This window comes from Amphiura filiformis, chromosome 5 (genome assembly GCF_039555335.1).
Source record: "Amphiura filiformis chromosome 5, Afil_fr2py, whole genome shotgun sequence".
NCBI classification, from domain to species: Eukaryota; Metazoa; Echinodermata; class Ophiuroidea; order Amphilepidida; family Amphiuridae; genus Amphiura; species Amphiura filiformis.
This window is the reverse complement of record NC_092632.1, coordinates 28,551,893-28,575,481: the sequence shown is the minus strand read 5'-3', so window position 1 is coordinate 28,575,481 and position 23,589 is coordinate 28,551,893. Positions and strand designations below refer to the sequence as shown.

General features: G+C 37.7%; 1 protein-coding gene across 1 annotated transcript; it reads left to right on the top strand.

The window, feature by feature from the left end:
- The first annotated feature begins 1,777 nt into the window (after nucleotides 1-1,777).
- On the top strand, nucleotides 1,778-21,861 carry LOC140152113 (uncharacterized). Its single transcript, XM_072174409.1, has 2 exons — nucleotides 1,778-3,671; nucleotides 21,833-21,861. The coding sequence occupies exons 1-2, from the start codon at nucleotides 1,778-1,780 to the stop codon at nucleotides 21,859-21,861; spliced, it is 1,923 nt and encodes a 640-aa protein (XP_072030510.1).
- The last annotated feature ends 1,728 nt before the right edge of the window (nucleotides 21,862-23,589 follow it).

Here is a 23,589-nt window from a genome sequence, read left to right as displayed (position 1 = left end):
CATGAGTGATGACTTGATCCAGCAACACTGGTGGTGTTTTTAGAAGATGTAGTGTTTCTAGAATTGTTCTGGATCAAATGGTCAACAGAGCACAAAAACAATTGCTTCAAGAAAGAATTCGGGTCACCAGCAACAAAATCAAGAATTTAAACAGCACAAAGGAAAAATGTATCAAAGATCTAGAAACGTTGTTGCCAAGCGACGTAAACAACCAAGTGATTACTCTTGTAAACATCCCGCGAGAAAACCTTCACTTCCACAAAGTCTCGACAAATAGAGAAACTACAGAAGCTTAAAGAAAAATCCATAAGCTTACCAAATGTGCAAAAACAGAACAGTGAAGATGTAGACTTGAGTGGATCACAACTAAAACGGTGGGTGGTTAATCTCTCCAAGTACAAGCTTAAGGTTACACGAAGAAACGTATAAAAAACGTATAAAAGACGTATAAAGTTGTTCTCTAAAACCGCGTTTTCTCAGCAATCAAATATCGCAGTGAGTCAAATGTTGGTGCATATATGTATCTTAACATTATTTTTGTGTGTTTATACAAATTTTTAGAATCCGTTTGAAAATCCTTCGTTTAAATCATTTTTACGCACCATGTTCACAAGATCAAAACACGTTCCATGCAGTTTTTTTCATATATTCGCTCCGTATAAAACCACGCCGAGTGATTGTTTTCTCCTTTTTTGTATTGTACTACAAATCGACCAAAGAAATAATGTTGACATGGGGAAGAACAAAATACAGTACCGATTAAATTTTATTAGCCCGTTTTGGGAACAATTTTCGAGAATCTTGTACCACAAAACACTGTTATGTTACATTATCGATATCTGGATTGTGGAACGTTAATTTTGATTTCTAACTGCCTACATTATTTCTCAAAAGTATGTCGATTCCTTTACCATTTGAATTTCACTCCAAATTTAAGCTACTTTTGCAAAAATCGAGGTTTTTCGCCATAGATACCTCCGACATTTACAGCGGTGATGAGATTGTTTATCATAAGAGCCCGGTATGCACTATTCCATAATAGTCAGTTTGAGATCAATCGATTTCACAGGTCACTCAGTAGCTCAATCGGTTAGCGCGCCGAACTCACGTTCGACTCTATAATACTATAGTTTTGAGCTGGAAAACTTTGGTACGTGTTCGAGTCCCTATGTGGTCCATTCCATCTATTGTATTTTATTTTTCTCTCACTTTGTTCTTTTTTCTTGTTCGTTTCTTTCTTTCTGACTGCAGCGATTGATTGTTTTTGCCCGGTTTTTTTCATTATATAATTCAGGAATTTTTAGGCTATACTAGTCTAATAGGCGCGGCCTATGAATATATTTTTACAAATTAGATTAACAAAATATTGGTTGTTGGTTTTGTTGTTGTAGTTATTGTTGTAGGCCTATATATTGCATAATCAGGGTATAAATAAGCATACTAGGCCTATTATAGCCTATAGAAGCATTGATTTATTTCACGACAGATATCATCCAGGATAATTTTAAAAATTGAAAATTTAGAAAATCCAAAGGAAAATTGCCGAAAACGGCTGCCCACAATCACCCCCCCATCAGCCCATATGGTCCTATCTTGGTCGCCCCTTCCCTATCCCTGCAACATATAGGATGACTCACCACGAGCCACGGTTTGTCCGTGGCCCTAGGTCACATGCATGGCTGTTTCCATTATTAACTTACGCCCCTCTGGAACCAAGCCTTGAAAATCAATTGCATTTAACCTTAATGACACTCAAACCAGCTTACTCGCCAAGGGGATGAACTTTGCTCCCACTCCACAGTCTCTTCTAATTGATGATGTTATTGAAGCTACTGAAAGAGCCTGTATACGCTTGAATAAATCAGATGCTGAACAGTTAAGAGGAGAAATAATTGGTTCTTTAAAATCATCAAAAGTACCCAAGTCAAACATCACCAAAGAAGAACAAAAAGCTCTAAAAGAACTAAAAGCTGAGGAATCAATCATCATTGTCCCTAGTGACAAAGGTCGCGCCAGTGTTGTAATGGACAAAGAAGAGTATGAAAATAAAATCAAGATCATGCTCGATGATGAGAAAACTTATGAAAAACTTGCCAAAGACCCAACCAAAACTTACAAATCAAAACTTGTGAGCATACTCTCTCGTCTCAAGAAGGAAACTAAGATCAATCAGAAAGACTATGACTACCTGTACCCTACATCTGAAAGCGTTCCTCGCATGTACTGTACACCAAAGATACATAAACCGGGGACCCCGCTTAGACCAATTGTGGAGTATACTTGCTCCATTGGCTATGCTACTTCAAGATCCATGTCAGATATATTGTCCCCCCTCATCGGCAAAACAGAATATCATGTTAACAACTCCCAACAACTGGCCAGTGATCTCGCCGAAGTGCTTATAGAAGATGGCGAAATGTTTAATTCACATGACGTTGTCTCCTTATTCACCAACGTTCCCATCAATGAGACACTCAATATCATCAGAAAAAGGCTAGACAACGACCGCGATCTGAACCAACGCACCAATTTAAGTGTTGAGGACCTCATGGAGTTTTTATGCACCACCACTTACTTTGTCTTTCGCGGCCAAAGACAAAAATTTGGAACGGCCATGGGTAGCCCCGTGTCGGCAATCATTGCAGAATTTTGCATGGAATTTTTAGAACAGAAAGCCATGGCTACAGCACCCATTGATTGCCGTCCCAAGTTATGGAAGCGCTACGTCGATGACGTTTTGGAGATAGTCAAACAAGGCAGTGTAGATCAACTTACTGAACACTTGAACAAGACAGATGACACAGGCAGCATCAAATTCACGCACGAACCAGAAAAAGAGAAACAAATCCCATTCCTGGACACGCTCATAATTCGCAAACCAGATGGCGCAATCAAACTCCTCATCTATAGAAAACCAACACATACAGACCAATATCTGAACTTCAACTCACACCACCCATTACAACATAAACTTGGCGTAGTCAGAACATTATTGGACAGAGCTGAGCGGATTGTCACAGATCCCAAAGACAGACAAAAAGAAGAAGACCACATCCGGCAAGCACTCAAAAAATGTAACTATCCTGAATGGACAATTAATAAAGTCAAAACTCAGCAAAGAAACAAAACGCCCAAAACCAAGAAAAAGACTGACCAGAACCAACAGTCAAAAGGCATGATAGTACTTCCATATGTGCAAGGAACTTCAGAAAAACTCCAACGCGTCTTCAAGAAACATAACTTCGCCACCGCCTTCAAACCTCACAGCACACTAAGAAAATCACTTGTGCATCCAAAAGACAAACGCGAACCCACAGAGACCACGGGCTGCGTATACGAAATTGGCTGTAACAACTGTGACTTTGTCTATGTGGGCGAAACTGGAAGACTCCTCAGCACACGTATCAAAGAACATAGGAAGGAAGCGGACAAAATCATCAATAAAATCCAAACCAGAGCAAATAGACTCTCTTCAATATCAGACCAACACAAATCGGCCATATCAGACCATGTCGCCGCAACAAACCACGTTATAGACTGGGAGGGAGCAAAGCTCCTCCACCGAGAAGACGAAAGATATCCCAGATGGATAAGGGAATCCATATGGATTCGTCGCAGGGGAGACAAAGCAATGAACAACCAAGGGGGCGTAGCATTCAACCTCAGTCACAGTTATGCCCATTTGATCCAGAACAATTCTAGAAACACTGCATCTTCTAGAAACACCACCAGTGTTGCTGGATCAAGTCATCACTCATGATTAGGAAACCAGACAAGAAGGTTTCGAAACGTCGAGTCTCCATAAAATGTGAGTACTTTGTACATGGATATGCTTTATAGAACTTAGCTACAATGATACTGCATTTGTTATGCGTGTAAGACGAACTATCGCCTGTAGATTGCAATCATGCTTTTGTTGAATGCATTTGAGTAGTCCGCCATATTTACGATATGATACGTCATATGCACAACCTGTAATACGAGGGCTGGTCAATAAGTTCCCGCAACTATGGTGTATCTCCGCTCATGCATGACTTGGATGACTGTTACTTACGCTAAATACAAGTTTGTACTTTTGTCTTTCAAAATAAATATGTATTAGCGGTACTGAATACTTGATTACGTAATGACATTAGCATAAACACAATAGTGTATGGGCACTGCCTGATTTATGGTGAAAAATGGTCAAGAAAATCTCGCGCCAAATTGAGGTATTGTTACATAATTCCAAATATCTCGAGAATAAAAGTATGGAATCTGGCGCGGTTTTTGCAACTTTTTAGACCGATAACATAGGAATGATGCTGTACTCTTTTTAGACCTATACCATTTTTATTAAAGAAAAGAGGTCGTGTTGAATATCTCCAATTTTGAGTAGGCTTTATCACCCATTGTTCTTTACATAATAAGAGATAGAAGGATTAATCGATGACAAAATTTAACAAATGGTACCTGGTTTGATTGGGTATCTATTGATTATTAAAAAGGGAGATCCCTGTGGCGAAATCACAAACATTTCTTTCTTAATGAACCCTTGTTTTCAAAAGCTCATGTTTTTGTAATCAAAGTAGCACACCATAGAGAGGCTCTGGATTGAATAAGAAATTTGAATTTCGAAAGGTATGTCTAATTCTAGCATAAGACTTGGTATAGCAATTCACTTACCCAGCTACTGTTCCGCAAACCTTGTATTAGTCATATTTTTAGCGCTTTTTTGATGAAATTTTACCTTTTCCACACATTTTTGGTACTTTCAATCATGCGTACCATCAACGCATGCGCATATTTCTGTTTTTATTGCAACAAATTCTATTGTGCTAACTATGATCTCTCATACCATACCAATAATCATATGTGATGCGATCCAGCAAAATCAGTCGGAACTCGGCAATAATACATTTTCAGTTTCCTATAGAATGGTAAAAAGCATTTATAAAGCTGGATTTTGCAGAAAATCCCATTAAAATTGAACAACTCGTTCCAAAGATATGTGCAATTAAAGAGTTTCCAAAACAAGAGGAAACAAAAGGAAAATTTTTCTTTGTTTGGCTATATCTCAAAATCAATATTCCCGAGTTCCGACTGATTTGGCTTGATCGCATCACATATTTGTTTTTGTTTTATTTTGGAGATAATTTGGATTATTTCTTCTACCGTGTGGGCTTTTTTCTCCCGATTTTCACACCATTTTTGTTTGTCGTTAAGGCCTATTTTTGGTGAAGTTCAAAGATAGTCTCTTTCATGATCTGTTGACGGATACATTTCTTCTTTCACAATTATCAATTGAATATACTCGGATTACCTCATACCAAAAATAAGGCTTGTAGATTGCTTTGGTCCTCACTTCTGCTTCTTTTTATAACACGTTCCTCAACTACAATTCAAATTTCCCGCCAATGTTGACAATTGTCAGTGTACATATGGCAATGACTTTATGCAAATGAGATTACGTAATTAAAGGTACTCTGATACTAATTGTTGTGTGTTTTGAAAGACAAAGTTACAAACTTTATTGATCGTAAGTAACAGTCATCTAAGTCATGCATGAGTGGAGATAAATAATGGTTGCGGGATATTATTGACCAACCCACGTAGCCATGAATGCGCAGCTCATTGTGTACATTCTCATTTACATATGATCATCCTCTCGTGGCAGTGTATGCAGTTCTCATGAATATTTGGCAAACAGGCCAATGGTGCTCCAATTGTATTGGCTGTGGACGGCGAGATGTAAATTGGGATGTCAGCTCATTATAGTTTGTCACTCGGTCTGTGGTGATGACTTGTTGTAATGCTGTCTACAATCTGTTATGGCAGCGCGGAGGTGGTCACGTCCATATTTATAAAAATGTATTTATAAATATAGTCGAAGCATACTGGTAAGTCCATCATAGGTTTACAGTATAAATCATGATTTTTACTTTGCTCTTGTGAAATCATTCTAAGGAATATGGACTTTAAACCTCAGTGTCGTAGCCAGCGGGGGAGGGGGGCCAGGGGGCAGACTGCCCCACCCCGGACACCTATAATGGAGACGGTGGAGCGGGAAATGGGGACGAGAAGAAGGGGAGGAAAGAGAGAAAGAAGGTGGAGGAGAGGGAGAATATGGACGATACTGACGATTGCCCCCCCCCCGGACTGACAATGCTGGCTACGCGCCTGTTAAACCTAGTTAATATTAGAGATTTCTTTTCATATATCAGAAAGCGCATGTTCGTGAACTTTTTAAAATTGACCTACAAAAAGTGAACGCCAAAGTGACCCCAATTAATACGGTATTGATTTTCAATTGTGTCATTTTCAATATTGGGGCCAATTTGACTTTTAAGCCTTCCGAATTCGGCACATTTGCACTACATGCAATCATAAGAAAATGGTCAACTTTGGGTTTGTCATTTTATATGAAGTCAACCTATACAATTACTGGGACTTAGCAAAGTTGTAATTTAAGACTAGTAGTTATATAAAAGTGATGTTTTATAAATTTTGAAGGTGGACTACATCGACTTTGGGTCCCCTGAAAATGTTGAATTTGCAATAAATTTCATCTTCGTGAGGGCGCTGTTCGAAATGTAAATGAGTTGTGACCTCAATTTTTTGGATATGCATTGTATTTATCCTATATATAGCATCAGTGATAACAAAAAATAATTAATCTGACAAAAAAATGTGAATTTAGGGGGGGCTAAACTTGCCAGTTTACAAAACATTACATTTTTTCTTGCATATTTAATGACCCCGTGACACAACGCGCAATTACAGAATCAAAATTTAGACACCCCTACTCCAACTTTAAATGGCTGCCACAGAAAATCTGTAAGAGCTACAGACCTCAAATTTGCAGGTTTTTAATATTTTTACAGGTACAACATATGACTAAAATATAAAGCAAATCTGAGGGGGTCAGGTGGGGCGCCTCCTTGATTTCATATGGAATGACCCAGCAATAACTTGATTTCCAGTACTTATACGCTAATATACGCTAAATGACGGATAAGCTGGCTCACTGTAAACAGGCTCAAAGTAATCAAAGTACACTCACGGGCCCAACAAGCGGGGGAGGGGAGGGGCACGGAGCAGATCCCCCTCCCCACCTAAAATGAGGACGGAGAAGGGGGAAAATAGGGACGAGAAGAAGGGGAGAAAAGAGAGAAAGAAGGAGAGGGAGAAAGAGAAAGAGAAAGCGAAGAGATCGAGAGGGAGATCGAGAGGAGAGGGAGAAAGAAAATAAACCGCGTATTAAAAATATGAACGTCTTGCATTACTTCATATCCATGAAGAGGCACTCAATCAAGATATCAAACAAACTTCTGTCACCATGGTCACGCCAATATTCATTATAGTGTTTAAAACCTAGGAAGCCTTGCTAATCATGCTAATTAATTAACGGAATTTGTTTTGAAAAGTATACATGGTATATGGATTATCTGTACAAAACAAAAAGCGTTTTTGATAACATCTTGCTAGGACTTGAAAATTAATGCACCTTATTATGGTTGGTGTCTCTATTGTCACAGAAGCCTGACGTTATGATAAAATATTTAGCAAAAGAATCAATGCCCAAGTATAGATATCTGTTATGAATGTTTCTTAAAGTCATACAGCCTTCCGTGTAAGCGAATCCAGGAAACTACCTATAAAGCTTTGAAAGGTCATATAAATGTGAGTATTTTCAATTGTCATACTTGTAAGGATTAGAAAAATGGTTTAAAATTATTGTGTTTGTATCATGTATACTTTTAAAGATCTGATATGATTTTGTAAAGGGATCTTTAAATATTAATTTTAGCATGGTTAATGCAAATCTGACAAATACAACAATGATTGTTTTACGAATGAACAGTACTGAAAAGTCATCACATCTAAAACACTAAAGATTTAATTTCAGATTTCGACAACTTTTTATGCTATGTCTAACTTCGAAGAGTTGGGGTACAGCCATATGAACAAACATTCCCCAAGCAATGTCGCCATGACGTCATAATGATGTATTAAGCGTGTCCTCGCAAAATTCTGGTTATGTTAGAAAAGTAGTTGACTTTCGGCTAAAAGTCAGTGTTTTCTGCTCAATGATCATCCTCTCGTGGCAGTGTATGCAGTTCTCATGAATATTTGGCAAACAGGCCAATGGTGCTCCAATTGTATTGGCTGTGGACGGCGAGATGTAAATTGGGTGATGATGTCAGCTCATTATAGTTTGTCACTCGGTCTGTGGTGATGACTTGTTGTAATAATAATAATAATAATAATAATAATAATAATGAATGATTCTTTTAAGGCGCAAAATCTTCCGTGGAACTCAGAGCGCGCAAACACATGAAAAAGACAAACAAACAAAGAAGCAATTAATTCTGTGAATCTGGAAATGCTTGACGAAAGAGATGGGTTTTAAGCTGACGTTTAAATTGAGAAAGTGTGGGGATGTTACGAAGGTTGTTTGGAAGCGAGTTCCAAACAGTTGGAGCAGCAAAATGAAATGAGCGTTCACCGGCTGATTTAAGGTTAACCCGAGGAGTTTTGAGTAATTTTTCAGAGGATGATCGAAGGGAGCGGGAAGTTTGATAAGTACAAAGCGCAGATGACAGGTATGGTGGTAAAGTGCCATCGAAGTGACGGAAAGCTAGAATAGCAAGTTTAAATTGGATGCGCAATTCGACGGGCAGCCAGTGAAGCTCGATGAGGATTGGTGTAATATGCTCATGCTTTCTTTTTTTGACAATAAGACGGGCCGCACAATTTTGAATACGTTGGAGACGGTTAAGTTGATCAGCAGTGATACCTGTCAAGATGGAATTGCAGAAATCAAGCCGCGACAGAATTATTGAATTAACCAGACATGCTGTCTACAATCTGGTATGGCAGCGCGGAGGTGGTCACGTCCATATTTATAAAAATGTATTTATAAATATAGTCGAAGCATACTGGTAAGTCGACCTTGAAGTCCCTATATAATGGTGGGAGCAGGGTGTTGAATTCCATCATAGGTTCACAGTATAATTCATGATTTTAACTTTGCTCTTGTGAAATCATTCTAAGGAATATCTTTAAACATCAGTAGCGTAGCCAGTGGGGAAGGGGGAAGACTGTCCCACCCAGACACCTAAAATTGGGAAGGAGAAGCGGGAAATGGGGAGAAAAGAGAGAAAGGAGGGGAAGGAGAAGGAGAATATGGACGATACTGGCGATTGCCCACCTCCCTCCGGACTGGCAATTGGGGGAGCGAGTTGGCGCAGCGGTAGTTCCCTCACCTTGCACCACTAAGGTCCCGGTTCGAGCCCCGGCGCGGCCCAAAGACTCATGTGCACTTGGTTTATCCCGATTCCATGCTCGCTCTCGCAGGTTTCTCCGGGATCTCCGGTTTCCTCCTGTATCGCAAAAATCGGTGATTAGTTGTTTGGTTATCAAAAAAACTTCCTTCACCAAATGGAATTTGGGGAACTGCACAGATAATTGGTGGATGTTACAATCTAAATGCGGATAGGTGTGCGCCGTTCGGCAGCAACTGGTCTAGTTGATGCGATCTCATTGTGATGATTCACCATTGAAGCTTTGAGTCCTCTAAGATCTGGATAAAGGCGCTTTATAAATCCAAAATTTATTTATTATTATTATTATTTATCATGCTGGCTACGCGCCTGTTAAACCTAGTTAAAATTGGAGATCTCTTTTCATAATTAGCAGAAAGCGCATGTTCGTGAACTTTTAACAAATGGCCTACAAAAAGTGAACGCCAAAGTGAACCCAATTAACTCGGTATTGATTTTCAATTGTGTCTATAAATTCAGCAGCAGTCTGCCCACCATTTATTCAGAAATACGTTCTCATTTGCTGTCGAATAAAGGGCACCAACATGGCTACCCGTATCCTCATTGCCTCGCATGTTACTTGTAACTAATTCATTATAATCAAATTTTCATTTTCGATGTTTTTACACCCAGTGGCTGTACACGGAAAACTTATACAGCAATAACAACAATTGATTTCACAGTACTTTACGCTAAAATACGCTAATTAACGGATAAGATGGCTCACTATAAACAGGCTCAAAGTAATCAAAGTACACTCACGGGCCCAACAAGCGGGGGAGGGGAGGGGCACGGAGCAGATCCCCCTCCCCACCTAAAATGAGGACGGAGAAGGGGGAAAATAGGGACGAGAAGAAGGGGGGAAAAGAGAGAAAGAAGGAGAGGAGAAGAGAAGAGAACGGGAGATCGAGAGGAGAGGGAGAAAGAAAATAAACCGCGTATTAAAAATATGAACGTCTTGCATTACTTCATATCCATGAAGAGGCACTCAATCAAGATATCAAACAAACTTCTGTCACCATGGTCACGTCCATATTCATTATAGTGTTTAAAACCTAGGAAGCCTTGCTAATAATGCTAATTAATTAACGGAATTTGTTTTGAAAAGTATACATGGTATATGGATTATCTGTACAAAACAAAAAGCGTTTTTGATAACATCTTGCTAGGACTTTAAAATTAATGCACCTTATTATGGTTGGTGTCTCTATTGTCACAGAAGCCTGACGTTATGATAAAATATTTAGCAAAAGAATCAATGCCCAAGTATAGATATCTGTTATGAATGTTTCTTAAAGTCATACAGCCTTCCGTGTAAGCGAATCCAGGAAACTACCTATAAAGCTTTGAAAGGTCATATAAATGTGAGTATTTTCAATTGTCATACTTGTAAGGATTAGAAAAATGGTTTAAAATTATTGTGTTTGTATCATGTATACTTTTAAAGATCTGATATGATTTTGTGAAGGGATCTTTAGATATTAATTTTAGCATGGTTAATGCAAATCTGACAAATACAACAATGATTGTTTTACGAATGAACAGCACTGAAAAGTCATCACATCTAAAACACTAAAGATTTAATTTCAGATTTCGACAACTTTTTATGCTATGTCTAACTTCGAAGAGTTGGGGTACAACCATATGAACAAACATTCCCCAAGCAATGTCGCCATGACGTCATAGTGATGTATTAAGCGTGTCCTCGCAAAATTCTGGTTATGTTAGAAAAGTAGTTGACTTTCGGCTAAAAGTCAGTGTTTTCTGCTCAATGATCATCCTCTCGTGGCAGTGTATGCAGTTCTCATGAATATTTGGCAAACAGGCCAATGGTGCTCCAATTGTATTGGCTGTGGACGGCGAGATGTAAATTGGGTGATGATGTCAGCTCATTATAGTTTGTCACTCGGTCTGTGGTGATGACTTGTTGTAATAATAATAATAATAATAATAATAATGAATGATTCTTTTAAGGCGCAAAATCTTCCGTGGAACTCAGAGCGCGCAAACACATGAAAAGACAAACAAACAAAGAAGCAATTAATTCTGTGAATCTGGAAATGCTTGACGAAAGAGATGGGTTTTAAGCTGACGTTTAAATTGAGAAAGTGTGGGGATGTTACGAAGGTTGTTTGGAAGCGAGTTCCAAACAGTTGGAGCAGCAAAATGAAATGAGCGTTCACCGGCTGATTTAAGGTTAACCCGAGGAGTTTTGAGTAATTTTTCAGAGGATGATCGAAGGGAGCGGGAAGTTTGATAAGTACAAAGCGCAGATGACAGGTATGGTGGTAAAGTGCCATCGAAGTGACGGAAAGCCAGAATAGCAAGTTTAAATTGGATGCGCAATTCGACGGGCAGCCAGTGAAGCTCGATGAGGATTGGTGTAATATGCTCATGCTTTCTTTTTTTGACAATAAGACGGGCCGCACAATTTTGAATACGTTGGAGACGGTTAAGTTGATCAGCAGTGATACCTGTCAAGATGGAATTGCAGAAATCAAGCCGCGACAGAATTATTGAATTAACCAGACATGCTGTCTACAATCTGGTATGGCAGCGCGGAGGTGGTCACGTCCATATTTATAAAAATGTATTTATAAATATAGTCGAAGCATACTGGTAAGTCGACCTTGAAGTCCCTATATAATGGTGTGAGCAGGGTGTTGAATTCCATCATAGGTTCACAGTATAATTCATGATTTTAACTTTGCTCTTGTGAAATCATTCTAAGGAATATCTTTAAACATCAGTAGCGTAGCCAGTGGGGAAGGGGGAAGACTGTCCCACCCAGACACCTAAAATTGGGAAGGAGAAGCGGGAAATGGGGAGAAAAGAGAGAAAGGAGGGGAAGGAGAAGGAGAATATGGACGATACTGGCGATTGCCCACCTCCCTCCGGACTGGCAATTGGGGGGAGCGAGTTGGCGCAGCGGTAGTTCCCTCACCTTGCACCACTAAGGTCCCGGGTTCGAGCCCCGGCGCGGCCCAAAGACTCATGTGCACTTGGTTTATCCCGATTCCATGCTCGCTCTCGCAGGTTTCTCCGGGATCTCCGGTTTCCTCCTGTATCGCAAAAATCGGTGATTAGTTGTTTGGTTATCAAAAAACTTCCTTCACCAAATGGAATTTGGGGAACTGCACAGATAATTGGTGGATGTTACAATCTAAATGCGGATAGGTGTGCGCCGTTCGGCAGCAACTGGTCTAGTTGATGCGATCTGATTGTGATGATTCACCATTGAAGCTTTGAGTCCTCTAAGATCTGGATAAAGGCGCTTTATAAATCCAAAATTTATTTATTATTATTATTATTTATCATGCTGGCTACGCGCCTGTTAAACCTAGTTAAAATTGGAGATCTCTTTTCATAATTAGCAGAAAGCGCATGTTCGTGAACTTTTAACAAATGGCCTACAAAAAGTGAACGCCAAAGTGAACCCAATTAACTCGGTATTGATTTTCAATTGTGTCTATAAATTCAGCAGCAGTCTGCCCACCATTTATTCAGAAATACGTTCTCATTTGCTGTCGAATAAAGGGCACCAACATGGCTACCCGTATCCTCATTGCCTCGCATGTTACTTGTAACTAATTCATTATAATCAAATTTTCATTTTCGATGTTTTTACACCCAGTGGCTGTACACGGAAAACTTATACAGCAATAACAACAATTGATTTCACAGTACTTTACGCTAAAATACGCTAATTAACGGATAAGATGGCTCACTATAAACAGGCTCAAAGTACTCAAAGTACACTCACGGGCCCAACAAGCGGGGGAGGGGAGGGGCACGGAGCAGATCCCCCCCCCCCCACATAAAATGAGGACGGAGAAGGGGGAAAATAGGGACGAGAAGAAGGGGAGAAAAGAGAGAAAGAAGGAGAGGGAGAAAGAGAAGAGAACGGGAGATCGAGAGGAGAGGGAGAAAGAAAATAAACCGCGTATTAAAAATATGAACGTCTTGCATTACTTCATATCCATGAAGAGGCACTCAATCAAGATATCAAACAAACTTCTGTCACCATGGTCACGTCCATATTCATTATAGTGTTTAAAACCTAGGAAGCCTTGCTAATAATGCTAATTAATTAACGGAATTTGTTTTGAAAAGTATACATGGTAAATGGATTATCTGTACAAAACAAAAAGCGTTTTTGATAACATCTTGCTAGGACTTTAAAATTAATGCACCTTATTATGGTTGGTGTCTCTATTGTCACAGAAGATTTCACACCACCAAATAGAATTATATCGTTGTGCGCCCTTAATTTCACTTCTTAGAAAAACCCATGTATTCTCAATTTAAGCATTAAAATGAGCAGAAATTTGCATAATTATAGCCAAATTTGGATTGGTCATGATTAGTAATATTATTTCCTGCAAGTGTACCACAGATGGGCGAGATCAAATAACTTTTAATGATTTTAAGCAGCCTTTTCTTTACAGAAACACTGGCATGGTTTTGCCTGTAAAATAGGCAATTCCCAGACATCGTAGACTTCGAGGGCCAGTCGTAAAAAATAATGACGGTCAACCTATATTTTTCCCAGCCAGAGGGATCAGGCAAGGGCTGATTTCAACCATCATAGCTGTCGCTTAAAACTGAGTCGCTCCTGTGAAGAAAAATGACGTTTTCTTAAGGCAAATTTAGCACATATCTCTATGGGACTCTGATTTGGTGGTGTGAGATCTGAATGGAGCTGTGTGTGTGAGTCTCAACTTTTGATTGAGCAAGTTAGCCCTGTTCCAAATTTGCGTTTGCATCCACCGAAGAAGTGCATTGACTGAATTTATGTAATTAAAGGCTAAAATTGAAGAGAACTGCAACATTTGCTACAAATATACCAGTGCTAAGGTGAGTTTTGACCCGAAATGTGTGTTTGAGTGAAAGATTCCATTTCGTAGAGTGACTTAGGCCCATGCAATGGTTACAATCATAATATTTGGTAAGCTTACATCATCAATGGCATGCAATGACACAGTGGCAGATAGAGAAGACATCAGTATGGTGGTAGGGTACTGGTCGGAACTCATGAAATAGGCGCCTGGATCAGGTAAGCTTACGGTTTGTGTGTGTCTGTTGGGGGGGTAGGCTAAGCATTTGATTCCACTACTGGTAACCCATGTAATGTTTACAATCATGATGGTATGCAGTGACTCAGTACCAGATGGGGAAGACATCAGTATATGGTGGCACATGGGCTAGGGCACTGGTTGGAGCTCATAAAATGTGCCCATGGATCAGGTAAGCTTATGGGGGGGTAGACTTAAGATTTCACTAATAGGCCATATAATTCAACACTTATAATTCAGGCATTGTGGACATGTTCTTCTTTGTTTCTGTGTGTCTGCCTGGCTTCCTGTCCCTCTGGACTGTAAATTGCTGAAAGCCTAAGTCTTGATGAACTTTTAACTTGGAAATCACAATGCTATCTTCAGTAGATAGCACATGTCAGAGACACAATGATTCTGCTTGAAATTTTTTTTAACCAGCTTCTTGCTCAAATTATGCTAAAAATAAGTTAATTAGATTAAAATAGTCTGAAATTAAGGACAATCAGAAACATGTTGGATCATTCAGATTTCACACCACCAAATAGAATTATATCGTTGTGCGCCCTTAATTTCACTTCTTAGACTCTGATTTGGTGGTGTGAGATCAGAAGCCTGACGTTATGATAAAATATTTAGCAAAAGAATCAATGCCCAAGTATAGATATCTGTTATGAATGTTTCTTAAAGTCATACAGCCTTCCGTGTAAGCGAATCCAGGAAACTACCTATAAAGCTTTGAAAGGTCATATAAATGTGAGTATTTTCAATTGTCATACTTGTAAGGATTAGAAAAATGGTTTAAAATTATTGTGTTTGTATCATGTATACTTTTAAAGATCTGATATGATTTTGTGAAGGGATCTTTAGATATTAATTTTAGCATGGTTAATGCAAATCTGACAAATACAACAATGATTGTTTTACGAATGAACAGCACTGAAAAGTCATCACATCTAAAACACTAAAGATTTAATTTCAGATTTCGACAACTTTTTATGCTATGTCTAACTTCGAAGAGTTGGGGTACAACCATATGAACAAACATTCCCCAAGCAATTTCGCCATGACGTCATAATGATGTATTAAGCGTGTCCTCGCAAAATTCTGGTTATGTTAGAAAAGTAGTTGACTTTCGGCTAAAAGTCAGTGTTTTCTGCTCAATATTAACCTAACGATTCAATTTAGAATTCATATATCTTAGAATAAGTTCACAAGAGCAAAATAAGTCATGGATTTTACTGTATTAGCTATGGTTGGCCTAACCCCACCTCGAAATACGAACGTTTTACTTTGCCGGTTGAAAACCTGGGCTGATACACCAACGACAGAATGAAAGAGGACGTGCGGGCGGGCGGATTTTTTTTTTTTTTTAATTTTTCGGATTTGGCGTATTCCTGGACCTTGCTATGCTACAATCATTCATGGTGACTTAAAAAAACCAACATTTTGTTTCTTTAATATGCAGTTAAAGTTATAATTTGTGTTCATGTCATAGTCTTTTAATGATTTCAAATCCAATGTATTTTGAAGTCACTAAAAATATTAGACTATGACATGAACAAAAGTTATAACTTTGCATATTGAAGACTCAAAATGTTTTTGGGGGCTTTTTTTTATTTTCAACCATGAAAGATCTTAGCATTTAGCTCTAGCTAGGTCCAGAGATACTCCAAATCTGAAAAAAAAAAATGATTTTTACTTTTTTTTTTTTTTTTTTTTAAATAGAAAAAAAATATTGGTCAGGCCTTAATCTGAGGAGCGGGCGGTGGAGGACAAGCAAACAACTTTTTTTTTTGGCCTTTTTAGCAGAATATGACTATTTCCGGGGTGCAATATTTTTTTCAGTAGTTAAACCCTAACCCTAACCTATAACCCGTTATATCAGCTTAATTGCGTTCACATTTATCCCGATTGATTTTATTACAATGTACTTTATCATATAGAATTGCAGATTCAAAACATTATCATGTTTTGTAACAGCCTACATCCAAATACTAATTTCGAGGTATTTTGGGGGCCCTCATATGTGGTAGCAGGACAGGGCTTGGAAGAGGCGAACGATGGGTTTCCAGATTACAGCCAAGTAAGCATCACAACTACAAAACTACTAAGTTGATTATTATGTCAAATTGGGTCTTGATCATTGAGAGACGTATATCATAGTAGTTTAAAAGGACAGGGCAAGTAGGCCTATAGGTAACGGGTGTTGGGTAATTAGAGATAGTCACAAGAACCACCCAACCCGAGAACCGCGAAATCTAGTGTTATATAATGTGCACACACATCTGCAGAGCAGTTACGTAGAGCTCTTTGTGTTTTTTGATTCACGCCCTCTGTCGTTGCTTCAATTTAATCAAATTCAGCGTTGCCTAAAATAGATAAGTGTACAAACTCCCAACTGCAATAACGCCCTCTCCTTTTCTCTCTTTGAAAGGGAACGCTTGACATGAAATTAACGACCAAAATACAAATAATAATAATAGGCGCTGTTCAAGAAACGGTTAATCCGCTTCATAATAAAAAGGGAGCCTAAATATATTTCCAATAGTTAACTCTTAGACAGGGTAAAAGATCCATTCTTTGAATTGACAGATATGAATTTATAAGCGCTCTTTAAGCAAAGTCATTGTTCATTGAATTTACAACTGTTTTTGAGTTGAACAACCATGACTACTCCGACACGCCAAAGTCCATTTACTCGCCCGAAGATCAAGAAGAACATATTCCGCCAGTTTGTTCCGTCATTGTAATACTGAGCTATACTGAGCAAGACACTGTCATCTTTAACGTCGGATATATGGTCTGATGTAATGTACATTTATTACTAACTCATGGGTATCGGGGAAAAGAGGCCTCTATAGAAAGTCACACCTTAATTTCTTGGCTAAATGTTACGCTAGTACTGATAATTTTCAAAGCCTCGCGTCTTTTTTGCCATCCAGAAGGGAGTGGTATAATGCTGGACTTCCAAGGATGTACCTGTTTAGTGTCATTCTATTTTAAGTATTCCCATAAGACTAAAATCTACTTTGAGTACCCTTAAAATACTAAAAATAGATTGGTTGTTTATTAATAACTTGGAAAAGCAGCCAAGTCAACGAGGTAAAGATTTAGGTGCAAAACGACGGAAACTGTTTTGTGTCATTTCCGTTAAATGTCAATGTAATTCCTTCATGCCAAATTGTAGCATATTTGATCCATTCCTATTGCATGTTCATTCTCACTAAATATGATTAGACATTTTTCCACAGAAAAAAAGTATTGGTTTAAATTTATAACAGCAATAAATACGGTAAATTAATCCAAATTGAGCCTATACAAAATCGACCCATTTGGACATTTTTGGGGTCCTTCAGTCCTGTGACCATTTTTCAAATTCTCTATCATGTAGAAGAAGAAGAAGAAGAAGAAGAAGGAGAAGAAGAAGAAAAAAAAGGAGAAGAAGAAGAAGATGGTGATGTGATGATGTTGATGATGATGATGGTGATGATGATGATGATGATGATGATGATGATGATGATGATGATGATGATGATGATGATGATGATGACGATGATGATGACGATGAATATGACGAATATAATAACTACTGTTTTTTATGCTGCTGATGTTGCTGCTGCTGACGATGGCACCCTAAACAGGTGTTTTTATACCCTAAACAGGGATTTTATTCCATGCATCCAATTTCATACCCTAAATTTCATTTCCAATATTTCATGTTTTTGACACCCTAAACGCGTTACGCGCGTATCGTGCCTACCCACGAAAAACTACCCTTTTTACGCGTTTTTATTATCTCGGATGGTGTACAGGCCACAATGGGAGTGACCCCCCGGGTGTACTAGCTATGGTTGGCCTAACCCCCACCTCGAAATACGAACGTTTTACTTTGCCGGTTGACAACCTTCTGGGCTGATACACCAACGACCCCCCCACCCTCCTGCCCATCTCGTAGGACGACGCATCGCAAAGGTTCAAAGGATTTAAACTAAGTCTTTCGACATGCTCAGGGATTTGTAAGAAAACGGATCTACGAATGCATTCTTTGCCCCTGTTTAAATGCATATCGTCGAAAGAGGGCAGTATGATTAAAGAAAATGCTACTCCTCGATTGCGCGACACAAATAATATTTGTTGCAGAAATCATCCTGAATTATTTAATACTTAGTATATCACAAGTTTGTGACCGAAAAAAGGAGGCATGTTCTATAAAGTAAAACCTTTCTTGGGTCGTTTTAATTTTTAAATTCGTACTGGTAGCATTGCAATAATAAGTGATGATGATACTTGATTTGACCACTATTTGAACTACATTATCATCATCATCATTACCAACAACAACAACAACAACAACATTTACAACAACATCATTATCATTTACGAGTAGAGGATGTTTTAATTTTAAGGTAGTTAGGTTACATTACAGAGTAGAATTAAGCCAAGAACTACATTATTATAGAAATATATTTCTGTTTCACTGTTATATATTTTCACTATTTGTTTGCTCTGAGTATTTTCGGAAAATTGTTGAATTAAAAAATCAAATGGTGGTGCTCTAGCATGTTATATAATTATGTGCACACACATCTGCAGAGCAGTTAAGTAGAGCTCTTCGTGTTTTCTCTATGATTCACGCCCTCTGTCGTTGCTTCAATTTAATCAAATTCAGCGTTGCATAAAATAGTGTACAAACTCCCAAATGCAATAACGCCCTCTCCTTTTTTCTCTTTGAATGGGATCACCGGACATGAAACTAACGACCAAAATACAAATAATAACAATAGGCGCTGGCGCTGTTAAAGAAGCGGTTAATCCTCTTCATAATAAAAAGGGAGCCTAAAGATATTTCCAATAGTTAAATCTTAGACAGGGTAAAAGATCCACTCTTTGAATTGACAGACATATGAATTTATAAGCGCTCTTTAAGCAAAGTCATTGTTCATTGAATTTACAACTGTATGACAAAACAGGCGAAAATGGTAACTTTTCGCACAATATTTGTAATTTAAAGAGAATTGGCCATTGGGATGAATCCAGTATATGGACAATGTAAGTGTGCTCTTTCATTTAATGACATAAAATTTGAAAAATATTGTAAGTGTCACTTGAGGGTTTGACTTAAAATGTACATTTTGGTCAAAACTTGTTCGTGAATAGGTTGTTTTCAACAGATCATTACAACATTCGCCTTGCTATAAACACTGAATTGCATCATCTGTTGACGTAATGAAAAACGTGTTTTTAGCGGGAAGTGTTAGCTTTCGTTCGATTTAAAACATTCTGATTGTATGAAGGTAACACTTGAGGTTTTGACAAAATCCAATCACAGATGCCTATTTTCCACTAGTCGCCAGTTAGAAACTGACACAGCTCTTATGCTGCTATGCACTCAACCGTGTAGAGTAAACACAGACTGTGTTCTCTACAAGGTACTGCTGCTTGGACGAAATGATGTACTCAGGTGTATCGAAGAGGAAACTGTGCATATAGATGCGTTTTTAAGAGAATCGTTTTGTAGCCAAACCTTTCCATATGTTGCTTCTTCATCACTGCTAAGTACTGATTTTTGTAAATCCTGTTACCTTCATTTTCATTTCAGGTCTTACTTATAATCTTTTCATCATGAATGGATTCATTTATAAGTAAGTTGTGGTCAGACTTGTAATTGAGTCGCGTCGCGTCGCACAAAAATCTAGTCGAGTCGAGTCATTAATTTTGAGCTATTTTTATGTGGAGTCGAGTCGAGTAACTATACAATGGATGATAAAAATTGACAAATTTAGTCGAATTGAGTTACTCCTGCTCCAGTCACGAGTCATGACTAGGATAAAATCTGTTTTTATAATAGTATGAATATATACTGCGCCAAACTGAACAATATTGGGGTAAATTTGTTTTTTTGATAGATGCACTATCTAATCCTGCACATTATGACACTACATTGAATTCAATGTGACCTCAAGAAGTAAAGTTGCAAGCAATTGAATAGACGAAGGTCCAGTTTGAAAAGTGACAAACTGGCCTTTACAAGGCGCAAAAAGATTCCAACAAGGGAAACAAAGAGACAACACAGTTTCTTCAATACAAAGCGTTATTTAAAGGAGTTTTTATTTCAGTTTTTACTTCTCTGTACTTTTCATAACTTTCACTTTATTTGTCAGTTCTTTTGTTTCAGTTTTCGTTTGTTCGTTTTGTTTTAAATTAAAGCCTAACGCATAAATTAGCCATTCACCACTCTCAAACCAGATGTCTAGTCTAGTTTGTCACTTTTAAAACTGTCTAATCAAATGCTTGTAACTTTGCTTCTTGAAGTCACATTGCATTCAATGTGGTGTCATAATGTGCAGGATTAAATAGTGCATCTGTTAAAAAAACAAATTTACCCCAATATTGTTCAGTTTGGAAATTGTGATAATTTTTCCAAGTGTAAGGATACTTTATTGGCGCGGTATAGTTAAAAGCTTTAAGGCCAGTTAAAGTAGTTAGCTGTTGTGAAATCGTGAAGTGTCTTGACCAAGAATTATCACTGTTAGAATATTGTATGTCTCGTGGTTTTTGAGTTGATGTAAAGAGTAAACGAGACATCTTCATAAAACGACACATATATCTCTAAAACCACAGTACATTTTTTAAGCAAGCAATTTTTGAAAGAGTATGTTTTACATTGCGTACCCATTGAAATCTTTACGGTGTAACCTTTCATTACTTCCTTAATCTAGATAATGATAATTTTTGAGTTGAACAACCATGACTACTCCGACACGTCAAAGTCCGTTTACTCGCCCGAAGATCAGGAAGAACATGTATTCCGCCAGTTTGTTCCGTCATTGTAATACTGAGCTATACTGACAGAGCAAGACACTGTTATCTTTGACGTCGGATATATGGTCTGATGTAATGTAGGCTACATTATAACTAACTCATGGGTATCGGGGGAAAGAGGCCTCTATAGAAAGTCACACCTTAATTTCTTGGCTATATGTTACGCTAGTACTGATCTTCTTTTTTTTTGCCATCAAGACATGCAAGAAGGGAGTGGTATAATGCTGGGCTTCCAAAGATGTACCTGTTTAGTGTCATTCTATTTTAAGTATTCCCATAAGACTAAAATCTACTTTGAGTACCCTTAAAATATTAAAATAGATTGATTGTTTATTAATAACTTGGGAAAAGCAGCCAAGTCAACGAGGTAAAGATTTTAGGTGCAAAACGACGGAAACTGTTTTGTGTCATTTCCGTTAAATGTCAATGTAATTCCTTCATGCCAAATTGTAGCATATTTGATCCATTCCTATTGCATGTTCATTCTCACTAAATATGATTAGACATTTTTCCACAGAAAAAAAGTATTGGTTTAAATTTAGAATAGCAATAAATACGGTAAAATAATCCAAATTGAGCCTATTGGACATTTTTTGGGTCCTTCAGTCTCAGTATTTGTGACCGTTTTTCAAATCCTCTATCTTGTAGAAGAAGAAGACGGAGAAGAAGCAGAATAAGAAAAAGTAGAAGAAGAAGAAGAAGAAGAAGAAGAAGAAGAAGAAGAAAATGGTGATGTGATGCTGCTGCTGATGATGCTGCTGCTGCTGCTGCTGATGATGATGATGATGATGATAATGATGATGATGATGATGATGATGATGATGATGATGATGATATATAACAATATTTTCTGTTGATGTTTTCGCCCTCAACTAACAATACGAGCAAAGAAAGATTGTGATTCACAATTTACGCAGAATACTTATTGTATTTTGAACTCTATTCTTGCACGTAAAAGGCCTTCGATAAGTTCGTCAGCATCATCATGTTCTGTCAAACTAAATGAAACTAACCACTTTTATTTCAAAAATATGATATCCCTAGTGATCCAATGACGTAATTTCCTGGAAACAAGCAATTATTTGAATCCAATAAAATTTCAAGACAGACACTGACAACCACCTGTTTCAAATATCGTGTGTGACCCGTTCCCACAAAACCATGAATATGACAACATATTTATTTTTGATTAGGCCTAAAGGCATTTTGCCAGCCAATAATATTGTCAAAAGAATTTTTAAATAAATGTGTCAACATATTCCCTTTTAGTATTGATATAGTTGTAATCAATAAAAAGACACTAAGTCAGCAGGGTATCCAGCTTTTCAGAGCCAAATTTTCGTCCCCATTTGTCAATTTTTATAACCATTTTAGTCATAAATCACTTTACTCTTTACCGTTTTCATCACTGATATTTATGTGGGGAAAACTTTCCCTCTGCTCCGCCTTGACTACACCACTGCACATAGCTTTGAACATGATATGATACAACTTGCCAAGGAAATTTTGGATGCTATAGTGTAAATGAAAAGGTCTGAACCAATGAGATAAAAACAATTAATTTCACAAATTACACAGCACTGAATAGGATAAACAAAGGTCAACAGGCAAATAATAAAATGTTTTAATTAAATATTTTAGTGAGTAATGTGGATACCACAACCAATCTTTTAAATGCCTATGTGTTGTGGAAGCCAGCCACATATGGTACGTCAGAGGTCATGTATAATGTTTATTATAAAAAATGTTTTTAGTTTTGGCAATAAATGATATTTCTTGTATTAGAATGAACGAGACTTGAAAATAGCCAAAACTTGGACCTTTGCCTTCCAACTAGTCTGACACAAATCTCGGTACAACATTTGCTAATCAGATGGATTTATTGTAACCTTCAATATATTTTTGTAAAACCCCTGTACTGTACATAACTCATTAACAACAATAAATTAAACAAGTTTTCAAAGTATATGATTTGTAGAATGAACTTTTGCAAAACACCAAAGTGTTATTTTTCAATAATATACGGTATTGATTCACATAATGAAGCCAAGAACTACATTATTATAGAAATATATTTCTGTTTCACTGTTATACATTTTCACTGTTTGTTTGCTCTGAGTATTTTCGGAAAATTGTTGGATTAAAAAATCGAATGGTGGTGCTCTAGCATGTTATATAATTATGTGCACACATATCTGCAGAGTAGTTAAGTAGAGCTCTTTGTGTTTTCTCTATAATTCACGCCCTCTATCGTTGCTTCAATTTAATCAAACTCAGCGTTGCATAAAATAGTGTACAAACTCCCAAATGCAATAACGCCCTCTCCTTTTTTCTCTTTGAATGGGATCGCCGGACATGAAACTAACGACCAAAATACAAATAATAATAATCATAGGCGCTGGCGC